General features: G+C 44.4%; 1 protein-coding gene across 1 annotated transcript in view; it reads right to left on the bottom strand.

The window, feature by feature from the left end:
- NAA15 (N-alpha-acetyltransferase 15, NatA auxiliary subunit) overlaps nt 1–14,039 on the bottom strand; it is a 778,287-nt gene that overhangs the window by 317,713 nt on the left and 446,535 nt on the right. Inside the window, exon 11 of the mRNA XM_086962172.1 lies at nt 5,358–5,527. Within this exon, the coding sequence (XP_086818298.1) occupies nt 5,358–5,527 (170 nt within the window). The remainder of the gene's footprint in view (nt 1–5,357; nt 5,528–14,039) is intronic.

Raw genomic sequence — 14,039 nt, 5'->3', positions numbered from 1 at the left:
AGGAGCCACCCCGAAACTGCTGCGACTGCAGAGCCCCCATAGACGTTGCAGTCTCCGTGTCTTTTTTTTTTTTCAAGGGTGGTGTCAACCTAGGGTCCAAATAAGTAGTCCAGGTTAACTGGCTGATTGAGGATAGAAGTTTGTATTTCTGGTTTGAATCCCTAGATTCTCAACCAGGCATGTCTCCTTAACATAACGCTAGTGTTGATGGCCCTGGCTGCAGTGTCAGCTGTGTCTAGCGTTGATTTGGCAGAAAACCAGAGCACACTATATTTATTCAAAATATCTTCCTCATTGAGTACTTTATTGATTCCGGATAGATCACACCCAAAGTAGATTTTTCAAAAGAGTTGCGGAGACAGAAGCTTTACAAGCTGAACCCCGGCTGCACACGGCCCTGATGAGTCACAGCCACATGCTGTGATGAAACACGTGTAGGCTTAAGTGATTGATACAGTGAATCCTGAGAAGTGGACACTGTTCACAAATAAAACTCTTTTGAAAAATCTACTTTGGGTGTGATCTATCCGGAATCAATCAAGTACTCAATGAGGAAGATATTTTGAATAAATATAGTGTGCTCTGGTTTTCTGCCAAATCAACATAAGAGGGGGTGGTTTCACCACTTCTCTTTACAGAGGTTAAGGTTTTCCTCTGACCAAGAAGCACCTACCTAGATACCACAAGAACTCAAATCTATACCGTTAGAAGTCGAGTGCCTAATCTTTCTGAACACTTAAAAAACCGACCCACAGATATAATCAGCTGCGTCTAGCGCGCATTTGATGGAAGCATTGGTTATAAGCTTCCCTTCTTGGATTAGTAGTTCCGCACCCTCCTTGTACTGATCTGGTAGGTGTTGCAACAGTGTCTCAAGTGTATCATAATGGCACCTATCATATCTGGCTAAGAGCGCCTAAGTGTTGCCAATGCGCCAGATGTTAGCCGCCTGCGCAGCCACCCTTTTTCCTGGAGTTTCCAGAACTTTTGACTTTGTCAGGAGGAGGAGCATCACCTGTAGTCTGGGAGTTCTCACTCTTACGTGCATTAGAAACAACTAATGAGTCCAATGGCAACTGTCCCCTTATATAAGTAGGGTCCACATGTGTCAGTCTATATTTCTTTTCAATCCTTGGGTTTAACACCCTGGCCCTAGTGGTGTCCTTAAAAAAGTCACCAGCATGCTTAAGGACCCCTTTTAGCATGGGCAGGGTCTTGACTGTTCCTTCTGAAGTGGAAAAGGTGTCGACCAGAAAGTCTTCATCCACAGGGTCAGCATGTAACTCGACGTCATGATTACGGGCTGCTCTTTCAATAAGGGCGTTAAAGGCAGTAGTGTCCTCAGTAGGAGATGTTTTCACACTGTATACATGAGTGTCAGGGGCAGTCTGCGGATCCCTTGGGTCAGCCGGGTCTGCCCATGGTTGGTTTTGATCATCGGGATCAGTGTCCACATGATAAGGGTAATCTTCATGTTAGTTATCCCCTGCATCCACATCTGAGTATGTGGGTGAAAACTTCTGAGGTTCTAGTCCATAGGAATGGAGGGGTTCCACAAGAGCCGGTGACGTTGTTGAAACCCTCTTCTTCTTCAAGGGAATCTTATATGACTCCATGGGAGTTTCTGGTATTATTTTCCTTTTATATCAGTTTCCGAGTCGATGAATTGCCTAGACTCCTGTTCTTCAGGCTCCTCTGTAGCCTCCATTTCCGTCGACACTTTTTTAGTGGCGCCGATACCTCTTTATGGTTCGACGATCCTCGGACACACCGACGGTGGCAACCCGAATTTAATCGGTGTTGTCGCGGTCTGAACGTTTCCGACCAGCTTTGGTGTTGAGGCCTTCTTTCGCCCGATCGCTGTAGCCTTATCCTTGATGCGCCGGAGTGACTCCGACTCTTCCTTGGCTATGAATGGACTCAGCTGCGTCGACTCGACAGGATCCTTGGAGCCAGTCTTAGTCTTGTCCGCAGGCCTCGACCGAGGATCGATCCTGTATTACGGTTCGAATCTTTTGTGCGTGTCGACTCCTTTCGGCGTCGGCCTTGTTGGTTCGTCAGCCTTGACCTTGGTCTTCGTTGCCCCAACCCTCAGTTCAATGACCTTTTTGAGCTTTCCGGCATCGACGGCCATCTTCTGCTTCTTCGGTCTGAGGAGTTTGAGGCCTTGGAGCCGACCAGAGTTAGTTGCACTTTCAGTTTCGGCTTTGTCATTGATGCTTTCAGTTTCGATTTATTTGGATCGACCGACGGCAGTTTTGAAACCGATGGCTCTTTATTAATGTTCGAAGCCGGGCCTTTATGCGGGGCTGTAGAACGAGACTGTAGATCTTGGGTAAGGCCTAGTGGCGATCCCTCGACCTCAGCCTTATTGAGTGCGTCATCGACGGCCCCCGTATAGCCGGTTGGGCCTAGCTCCTCACCTGAGCTATTTTCTACTGCCCCAAGGGCCTCTGCGTCGTCTCCTACCTCTTCGACGACGTTTTCGTCTTCTTCTTGCACCTCTTCGTCTTCGGCGTCATACTCTGAGTCATGGTCCGAAGCTGGATCGGAGCGGTATTCCTGATCCTCCAGATCGACGACCCCCTCGTCTTCGGTCCCGAAGATGTTTTCTGGAACAGGCGCAGACCTTTTTGACTCCAATCGAGCCGCGCGTCGAATCCGAAGAGTTTTCTTCGACCTGAACCAGGCACAGGCCATACAGTTGGCTTCGTTGTGATCCGGGGACAGGCACTTGTTGCACACCGGGTGGACATCGATGTGCGGGTATTTTGCATTGCAAAGTGGACACCTCTTGAATGGGCTTCTTTCCATTGTAGATCGAAGATAGTGTTGAGTGTGGAAAGAAACCATCTGATTCCTCGATGTCCTCTCGAAACAAAGTTACCGGCACCGAACGAAACGACACCGACGCTGTTGAAAGCCTTTTGTCTTAGTAGAAGTTTTCCTAACTTGAGCTAAGACAGTAACATCCGAACCCAATGGCGGAAAAAAACAATCTGAGGATGGAGAGGATGCCCATGCACACTGTAGTCCAGGGGAGGAGCCACCTATCTCGTGATACTTCGAAGACTCTTCCAGGACAACAATGTGCAATCATCCGGACCCAACACTAGGCGGCGATCTATGCACAGATATGAATTCAGCAGCCCACATGCCTCGAACTTACTTCACCAATTCCACCACTTACCATCTTGCCTAAATCAGCTTCCTGTCTTACCACTCGCCACACCTCTATCCATATCCCATATCCTCCTACTTGAACAGTCAATCTTAAAGTCTTTGAAGCAGACTCTTCCTTTTCATCCACCAGAGTCCCGGTTTATATTATACCCAGCAATCCCAACAACTTTCAGACCACTTCGGTCAAACCGTCTCTTTCCTTCTTTCTCAATATGAAATCCACCAGAAAGACAGTTCCCACATCTTCAACCTAATCACTCCTTCACATGTACTCAAAGAAATACAATTAGGGGAGAAGACTGGCCCTATTAACTGTTTGAACCACAGACCTACCTAGGACTACAAAAGATCTCAACACCACCATTTTTCCTGAATTTTGGCTAAAGAGACGCATCTGTACCAGTTAGGTGCTCACTGTCGCACACAAACTGCCTAATTTCTGCTTCTCTTCAGACCTCCTCCCAACTTCAAATCCAACCTTATCATCATATGCACAAGCCTTCTTTAATCCCACCTCAGGGCTACATGATCGGATCCCTCACCTACCAGTCGTGTGTTGCATAGTGCATTATATGTTACTATAATTAATGTAAGAATGTAGTGACTAACATTTGTTAAAAACATTGTTCATGATAGTGTGCCTATATCCATACATTCATCCACAACGACAGCTGCCTTGTGAAGGGGGTTAAACTATCACCTACAGTCCTGTACCAGTGGTCCCTAGCCCTAAATAATACTGAATTGATGCCCCCATTGTTGCCCTGCATTGATAAATGCAAAAGGAATAATTGAAGGACAGAATGCTGAACAATGTCATGCATTCACCCCAGTACAGAGATCTGGGCCTAAATTCATCATTGACTGATTTGCATATGATTGGGTTAACACTGGGGTGGTGTGGTGAGCAAAAGAACAATGGATTAAACCCAGATCTTTGTGACTGGAGGTGAATTTTTGCATTGTTCAGCAATCCGTTCATCATTTGTTCCTTTTGCTTCTGAATTGATAAATGGCCTTTTTTGTCAGCTATGACAATGTAATAGCTGCAACGGCGAAACAAAACCAACAGCGTGACTAAAAGGAGCTGAATAGGGCTTGGCTGGGGAGGCTTTCAGGGCAGAGGAAGTCAAGGAAGCCAGGACTAAAAACAGTTTAAAATCCATAGGAAATGGTTCTATCTGAAAAGAGGTGATAGATAGGTGGCATCTAAGCGGACATGCTAGGTCTAGGTATTGGGCCTGAGCTTTGCCAGCCTTGCCAGATTTCAAAGGGCTGCACTTCGGTTTCAGGAGCTAGTGCAGAGAGGGGCTTCGGTAGGGTCATTTCCATGCCTCACCAGCAGCGGAGGATGCAACGTCAGGAGAAGAGGGCGAGGCCCTGGCTTTGCTGACACGTCCTCTTAGTGTGGCAGAGTAGAGGAGGGCGATACCTGAAGCTGAATTGCGAGGCTGATGGGAGCACAAACCTGAGAGGGGGCAATTTGTATGAAGCTGAAAATCCGGATCCTTCGGACAGAGCCAAAGAAAGTGTGGACAAAATATGAAGATTATGCTCATACTCCAAAATGGCTGTGTGGAATCTTAGTGACCCCCCCACCTCCACAAATTACCATCCTCAAGCCACTTCAAAGGAAGTCAGAGTCCCACAATACATCCAAAATAATAAGTGTTGAGCAAAGAGCTCCGGTATTCCCTCAACTGTTTTGGGGTCCTTACGAGATTTTTCAACTAACTTAGACCTACAAACCCAAAGGTGGAAAAATAATCTGAAATGGTGGGCAAGTATGCCCTTTGGGTGACAGATCGCGCTATATAAGTATGCCAAATAAATAAATAAATAAAGTAAGGGGAATGGAAGGCTTATGCCTGAAGTGATATCCAGCCTCTAAGTCGATGCTCAGCATGAGTAGATAAAAAAAAACATTTGTAGCAAAAAACTTCCAGACCCGACCATCAGATGGCAAAACTATGCATATTCGGTGAAATTTCATAAGATTTTATGTTGGAATATTCAAAGGCTAAATTATAATTGGTCACAATAGGCACATGCAGACATCAATTGTAGTGGAACTCATGCGAGTGCTGCATCACCAGCTCCCAAACGCAGTCAGAAGGAATAGAAAGTAACGTTTCACATGGAAAACATAGCCCTACATGAAATATATACATTACCTTGTATATTTTAGCTTTTACAAGGAAGAGTTCTATCAAGGTTGGTGTGCTATCTATAGCCGCATTGATGTAATCCAGAGCTATAGATGGTTGTCCGATATTGTTATAATGTTGAGCCAAATAGTACTGCACCCACAATAATGTGGTGGGAGGTTCTTCTTTACCATCATCTATTTACAAACAAAAATGAAATGGGAAAGATACAATGATCAGCATTACATCAATAAACAAATATTTTTCACAATTCTAACTGGTTCCCTTCCTTAAAAACCAAAGCAACCATGTCAGTCCACTGTAAACACAATGCTATGCACCATTGAAAAAAACATTTGAAAGGCAAGACTGGCACTTTTCAGTCTCTTTGAAACCTCCCAAATCTACGGTCTGATGTATTACTGGCCAAATTGCATACTAAGAGGCCTTTGCAAACTGCATTTATTCAAAACACAAACAAATGTTCAAAAGTCTAAATGGCTGCTATATGGAAGTTCTTAACAGCGTGAACTAATAAATGTGGTGAACTATTTGTACAGTTTTATGTTACAGTAAGAGGCTATTGATAAAAAGTATATAATTAAACAGAAGGTGTGCAGCTGGACAGTTTGTCCATGATTTAAATAAATTCGAATTACACGTTTTTCCTCCACTCATGTAGAATAGTTGGATAATTCAATCATAGCCGTCCCCAGGCACATTCAACTAGCTTGCTGATTAAAAGTTTTGCACTTCAGAGAAATCTAACTTTGGTTTCCATGATCAGGAAGAATGGAGTGTATATGGGGAGCTCTGTGGAAGTTAAAGAAGGATGTTGAGGCTAACTGTTCATTCCTATAAGGCAAGGATCACTGCAAACTTTTACACCTTCTCCCCAATTCGGTCAATGTGTGGATATCCCAAACACAAGTCTGAATGAACTAATGAATGAAAGAGTATGGAAAGGAAAATGCTACTTACCAGTATGCATCTGTTCTTGGCATGTAGAGCTGTAGATTCGTATACTTATGCATAGATCGCCATCTGATGTTGGGCTTGGATGTTTGCATTTTGTTTTTGTCTTGGAAGAAGTCTTTGTAGCCCCTACATGGGAACTAACTCCTTCTCCAGATTGTTTTTGCCATGGAGGGTTATGGAGTTAGTATGAATTAGAAAAGATGTCCAGGTGTAAAGTATCTAAGTAAAATAGTACTGGAACAGATAAAGGTATCCGGGGAGGCGGGTGGGCGTATACAAATCTACAGCTCTACATGCCAAGAACAGATGCATACTGGTAAGTAGCATTTTCCGTTCGAGGCATATGAGCGGAAGATCGTATACGTGTGCATAGACTATACAGCAATTATCCCCTTAGCGGTGGCTACCTGCATCTGTTGCAGTGTTTTGAAAAAGTGTTCTTAATACAGCCTGGCCCACACTAGCTTGTTTTGCTTGCATGTCTACACAATAGTGTTTTGTGAACGTATGTGGTGTAGACCAAGTTGCTGCTTTAAAGATGTCATCTAGGGGAATGTTCCCTAAGAATGCCTTAGATGCCCCTAGTTTACGTGTGGAGTAAGCTATAGGGGGAATGGTTAATGTGCGTTTGGCTTTAGCATAAAATATTTGGATGCATTTAACAATCCACCTTGCAATTCCTGTTTTTGAGATAGGATTGCCCTTATGAGGTGGGGAGAAAGACACAAAAAGTTTAGTCTTTCTAAAGGATCCTGTTCTTTCTTTTTTTTATTTTAAAAAAGAAAAAAAAGAATGTAGTAAAGTATCGCTCTTTTCACATCTAGTGTGTGAGGAGCTTGTTCGGATACTGAGTCTGGTAGAGGGAAAAGCACTGGGAGTCCTAAGAACGACTTTGTTATGGTAAATTTGTAAAAATGGTTCTTGTATGCTTAATGCTTGGAGTTCATGGACTCTTTAAAGAGAGGTGATGGCAATCAGGAAAGCTACTTCCCAAGTGAGAAATTGTAAGTCGCATTTATGCATAGATTAAAATGGGGGACCCATGAGCCTGGTAAGGACCACATTTAAGTTCCATGCTGGAGTGGGTGGAACTCTAGGTGGAATTATTCTTTTAAGTCCTTCCAAAAAAGCTTTGATAGCTGGTACTCTAAACAGAGACAAGTGTTGTCTGTTTTGAAGATAAGCTGCTATGGCGGTGAGTTGTAGTCTAATGGATGTAAACGCTAGTTTACATTGCTTTTGATGCAAAAGGTAACAATTAATGTTTTGAATAGAATCATCTAGTGGGTTGATTTGGTTATTTTTTACAGTAAATTATAAATCTTTTCTATTTTACAGCATAGCAAGCTCTAGTGGTAGGGAATCTAGCCTCTTTACTGATGTTCATGCTGTCTGGAGGGAGATTAAGGTAGCCAAATTCTAAGATTTCAGGTGCCAGATCACAAAGTTGAGTGGACTGGGATCTGGATGTCTTATCTCTCCATGGTGCTGAGTAAGAAGCTTTGGTGAAAGGCGTAACATTTGATGTGGAACTACTGATAGTTCCAAGAGGGTTGTGAACCATGGTTGAATGGCCCATGTGGGAGCAATCGGGATCGTTGTGAGGGAATGCTGTTTGAGCTTCCGAACCACCAGCGGAATGAGTGGGAGAGGCAGAAAAGCATAAGCAAATTTGTCTGACCAGTTCATGCATAGCGCATTGCCTTTGGACAATGGGTGTGGCTACCTGGATGCGAAGCTTGGGCATTTTGTGTTCTGGTGTGTGGCGAACAGATCTATTTCTGGGTGACCCCACATTTGAAAGAATGGAAGAACTCTAGGATGAAGTTCCCATTTGTGGATCCGCTGTCTTAGACGACTGAGCAGATCTGCAATCAGATTGTGTACTACTGGTAGGTGTTCTGCATGGAGATATATATTCTGAGGAATGACCCATCTCCATATGCTTTGAGCTAGGTGTGAAATCTGGAGAGAGCGTCTCCCCATTTCTGTATGTAATACATCGCTGTCATGTTGTCTGTACGGATCAGGACAGCTTTGCCTACAAGGTGGAGTTGAAAAGATTTTAACACTAGGAAGATTGCCAACAATTCCAGGTAATTTATGTGGAATTGTTTTTGTTGAGGCGTCCACATTCCCTGAATAGTATGAGTTTGAATATGAGCTCCCTAGCCCGTGAGCAATGTGTCTGATGTTAGCACTAACATTGGAACTGGGTTGAGTAACGGCCACCCTTTGGAAAGGTTTTGTGTGTTCCACCACTGCAGAGAGTGATGGGTGCGGTCGACAACCAACACCAAATCTGTTAGCTGACCTTGAGCCTGGTTCCACTGACATACTAAACACTCCTGTAAGGGAAGCATTTGGAGTTTTGCATTTGGGACGATGAGAATGCAAGAGACAATCATCCCAATTAGCTGCATCAACACCGAGTGAGTGTTGAGGCTGAAGATTTGTCAATAGAGCCTGTATTGGCAGTTATCCTGACTGGGCTGGGGTATGCTAGAGCTTTTGAATTGTCTATGGTAGCCCCTAGATATTGTATGCAGGATGGTTGGAGGTTGGATTTGGTGAGGTTTACTGTGAATCCCAAGTCGTGAAGCAGTTGGATTATTTTGTGTGTGTGTTGCACACAGCTGCTGTGTGACCTGGCTTTTATGAGCCAGTTGTCCAGATAAGGGAAGACATGAATGTGCTGCCTTCATAAGTGGGACGCCACTACTGCTAGTCACTTGGTGAAGACTCTGGGGTGCTGTAGTCACCCTGAATGGGAGGACTTTGAATTGGTAGTGTTGTCCGTCTACGACGAACCTGAGATTTCCTGTGAGCGGGGTGAATGGGAATATGAAAGTAGGCGTCCTTTAAGTACAGAGCGGAGAGAAAGTCGCCCTGTTGAAGCAGTGGGAGCACCTGTTGGAGAGTGACCATATGGAAGTGATCCGACTGAATGTAGAGGTTTAGGGGTCTTAGGTCAAATATGGGCCTGAGAGAGCCGTACTTTTTTTGAATTAGGAAATAGAGGGAGTAAATCCATGTGCCTTGATGAGGCAAGAGGACCGGTTCTATTGCATGTTTTTGTAATAGAGAGGGAACCTCTTGTTTGAGAAGTGTCAGATGTTTCGAGGACATTGGACGTTGTCTGGGAGAAATATTTGGGGGAGTAGAGGTGAGTTCCAGGCAATAACCATACTGGATAATTTGTGTTACCCACCTGTCTGTTGAGAATGAATTCTAGACAGGTGGGAACTGTGAGACGTCTCCCGACAGAAGTGGGATGATAGGGGGGTAGTGCAGGGAAGTCACTGTTTGGTGGTAGAGCAGTTGCTGTTATTGTTCCGAGACGTCTTCCCTTACAATTATTGCCTCTGTAGCCTCCGCGAAAGTACCCTTCGGAGGACGTTTGAGTGGGGCTCTAATAGGAAGAAGAGGGATGTTCTGAGCCAATGGTTTTGGAGCCAGCCCTGTAGAAAGAGCAGCGAAAAGAACATCTAGGGGAAGGCAATTGTAAGGCCCCCATGAACTTAGCAGTGTCCGTATCTTTTTCGTTCTTTTCTAAAGATGTATCAACTGAGGGCCGGAAAAGATGCTCCTGATCAAAGGGCTGATTAAGAATGGCCAATCGAACCTCTTGTTTGAATCTGGACACCCGGAGCAAAGTGTGCCTGTGCAAAAAAACACTAGTGTTAATGGCACGAGATGCAGTATCAGCCGCGTCAAGCGCACATTTAATTGAGGTGTTTGTATTCAATTTCCCTTCTTGTATAAGTTCACTGGCTTTTTGTTTGTACAGGTCCGGAAGGTGTTGCATGAGCTTTTCAAGCTCTTCATAGTGCGACCTGTCATACCTGGCCAATAAAGCGTAGGCATTGGCAATCCGCCAATGATTCACCGCTTGTGACGCAATACATTTACCAGATACGTCTATTAGTTTGGACTCCCTATCAGGAAGGGGGGTAATCGCCTGTACTTTGCTAGTTAGCCCTCTTGAGTGCATTAGACACCACAAAAGACTCTAAAGGGCCTTGACCTTTAATGTAAATTGGGTTATTAGGAACTGCCTTATACTTTTTGTCTATCCTGGTGTTCAGAATTCTGGCCCGACAGGGTCTTTAAACACTTCAGGAGCATGTTTGAGCATGCCCTTTAGCATTGGCAGGGTGTGCGTGGATTGCGAGGGTGTAAATGTTTAGAATAAAATAATCTTCCTCTAAGGGATAAGAATGTAACTGTACCCCGTGGTATTGGGCAGCCCTGTGGATTTATTGCGCAAACCCAATATTGTCATCAGGTGGTGATGGCTTAGATGGATAGAGGTTCGGGTCATTATGTGGGTCGGGATCTGTGTTGTAGTCATTCCTAGGGTCTATTTTGTGTAGGATGGTATGATCATCATCATCATCATCATCATCATCATCATCATCATCCCCATCTGGGTCTATATTCCCACCCCCATCGGTATCCTCATCGTCTAGTGTTTAAGGTGAGAAAGCATGTTGTGGGGAGTGTGGTGGAGAAATTCAAAGATTTGGATCAGCGGGAGGAGGAGAAGGAGGTGGAGAGTTGTTAGTACTAATCTCCTTTCACTTCAGAGGTATTTCAGGTTCCTCTGAAGTTTCCAGTTTTCTCTTTTTTGGAGACCACTCTGCCAGTCTCTGGATCAATAAAAAGAGTTTTTTGTTTTGGATCCGAAAAGTCAGTTACAGACTGCGTGGGTAAAATGTATTTTTTTGGTGCTCAAGATTTTGGGTTAGAATATTCTTTGGACAGTCTCTGAGGCTTTTTGCTTGGGCTCCTTATGTTTTATAGGAGATTGTGGCTCCGAGACTTTTTTCGGCTCCGAGGCTATGTTCAGCTCCGAATGTTTTTTCGGTTCCGACTGTTTGTCTTTGGTATGTTTTGACGCAGAGGATTTTGGTGTCGGGCTGTCTTCAGTGCTGATGAATCCGGGCGTGGCGCATCTTTGGTCTTGTGCTTTGGTGCCGAAGGTGACTTTTCGGTACCGGAATAGGACTGGCTTGAGCCCGAGCTAGAAGGCTTGTCTTTAGGTTTCTAGGGCAGGGCGTCTGAAACATCATTTGGGTTTTGTGAGAGGGGTTTGGGTACTCAGAGACCGCTGAGCCGGGGTGATTGTCTCCTCGTCGGAGTCGTCAGCCTCGGAGACAGAGATGTCTTAATCACCTTCCTGCACTGGCTGGACATTGGGATCTGCTCCGAAGATGTTCGGAATAGAGCTGCTTGCGTGAGACATTTCGTGACGTCGAGCCCGATGAATACGGATGGCTTTCTTCGACCTGAACAATGCGCAGGCCTTGCAGTTTCTGTCTTCGTGCTCCAGGGAGAGGCTGTGATTTCATACTTCGTGTAAATCCGTGTGTGGTAACTTAGCACCACACCCAGGGCATTTTTTAAAGGAAGTCCTTTCCATTGACTGCAGGCGTAGTCTGGGCAGATGGGCCCAACGGCCAGAATCGAAGATTGAGGTCAAGGAGTTTGTTTTTGAAGATGCACGTCGAAAGGGAAATGTGTTCGAGACAATACCGTTAAGTGGAGAGGAATTGCGCATTGAAGAGGGGTTCGAAACAGATATCGACCCGAAGCGCAGCAAATCACATCCGTACCCGGTGGCGGAAAAAACAATCTGGAGATGGAGTTGATGCCCATGCGCACTATCGTCCGAAGGAGGAGTCACCTAGCTCGTGACTACAAAGACTTCTTCCAAGACAAAAACAAAGTGCAAACATTCGAGCCCAACACCAGATGGCGATCTATGTATAAGTATACGATCTACAACTTATATGCCTCGAACATATTACTTAACTGCAGCTATCTGTATGCAGCCCATAGTGCTGTAGGTTCATATATATATTGTTAACACTCCTGCCATCTAGTGTCGGGCTCACAACATTACAAGGTTTTCTTCAAATAATGAGTTTCGGTTTCAAAATGACCCAAAGCACCTCATCTCAAACCCCAGAAAAGTACCAGGACAGATTCCATTTTAGTTTCACACTACTTTTGGTATTAAAAAAACGCTAAGGCAAGTATAGAACAACTCGATCCCAATGTGTGAGAAAGTGCCCTCTTTATGCATAGTTGCCCACACTTTTTGCTTCATTGCTCATGTGCTTCGACTGACTGTGCCCTGGGCTCCTGCTAATTAGGTACTCAGGGCCTATGTTCTTGCCCTAAAACTGCATTGAAGCCTAAACCCAACTGCCATCTCTGGCCACAGGTCAGCCCCTGGGAAATGGTACCACAGGTACCCAGGGCACTGTGACCAGAGAAGGCTTCTAAGGGCTGCAGCACTTATTGTGCTACCCATAGAGGTCCTGTACCATTACACTCACACACTGCCTTTGAAGGCTGCGTGTTTTGGTGCAGAACAAAGTGAAGAGTCGTCATGGGATACATCTCTGTGTGCCATGCCTACAAAAGTTAAAACAAAGTGCATCTACTATTACAAATCCAAACTGTATTACAACTGTATATTTACTGCAAAGTACTTATCACTTACCTGTGAAGGCTTGCTTGATTCTAAAAAATAAAATAACAAACATTTTTATACAAAAGCAATTGGTCTGAAGTTCAGCCTTTGAGTGTGTGAATTCATTTGCTGACTGAGTGTGTACAATAAATGCTTAACACTGTCCTCTGGTACTGCCTTACTGCCCGACCACACTAGCACAAATAGAGAGTGAGGTGCTATCTAACTTTACCTCTGCCTACCTTTGAGGTCCCACTGGACTCTGCACACTATACCTCCCTTTAGTATAGTATATACAGAGGCAGCTTCCTACACCATGTACCTCTACAATAGGTTCTTCAACAGACAATGCTTGAAGCTCGCGAACGTCAGATCAAGGTAACAACTAGAAGAAATGCTACCATTAGAGACAGAAAATATAGTGTACGCAAGGCTGCATGGGATAAAAGGTGGCTCCTAGGAGTCTAGTGGGATCAATATTAAGGTCCTAGAAGGGACCATGTGCAGTTTAACTAGGACAATCCTATTAAGAAAATTCCATGAATATGCCTTGATGACTGAAATCAACCAAGAGATTATTGTTCTGGGTTTTAAATGTATCCAGCGAGTGCTACTAAATGATCAAATATCAATTTGTTGACCAAGCTGACCTTTTGCAGGAGTAACAGAGAACGTGTTTTACTATAGCTAATAATGGCTCAACATGAATGTTTTAATAATAAACACTTCCATTTTGAAGCACAAAACTTTCTCGCTTCTTGTATATCTATATAGTCCTTCGGAAGGCGTAACTAACCAAATTCTAGACCATCATACGCCAGATTGTAAGATCGATGCCTTCAGGATGGAATGCAGTAGCTTCCTGGTGTGCTAAATCTGGACAAAGCTGTAGCTTTTCGTGTACATGAATGGACATTTTCAAGAGTTGAGAGCACCAAGGTTGATTGATGTGCACAAATTTAAGCAATGGGTATTAGCATCACTGGTGCTTGTTGTATTTTGCATTCTACATAACGAATCACTGGTAGCCGGGTAGAACAACAAGCAGTTTATCCATAGGACATCCCCTAAAGACTATGGATGTGGGTACTTGAGGCAAAGCTTCTGCGTTTTGTGCTTCGGAGGTGGGTGGCAGTTTAGCACCCAATCACGATTTTCATGGTGTTTCTGACTAAGCAGATCGGCAGTCATTGCCCACCTTGAGGCAACATTCTGCCACTAAGTACATTTGATGTTGCAAAAATCCA

The sequence above is a fragment of the Lissotriton vulgaris genome, chromosome 3_1, assembly GCF_964263255.1.
Source record: "Lissotriton vulgaris chromosome 3_1, aLisVul1.2, whole genome shotgun sequence".
Taxonomy (NCBI): domain Eukaryota; kingdom Metazoa; phylum Chordata; class Amphibia; order Caudata; family Salamandridae; genus Lissotriton; species Lissotriton vulgaris.
This window is presented reverse-complemented; position numbering and strand designations above follow the sequence as displayed.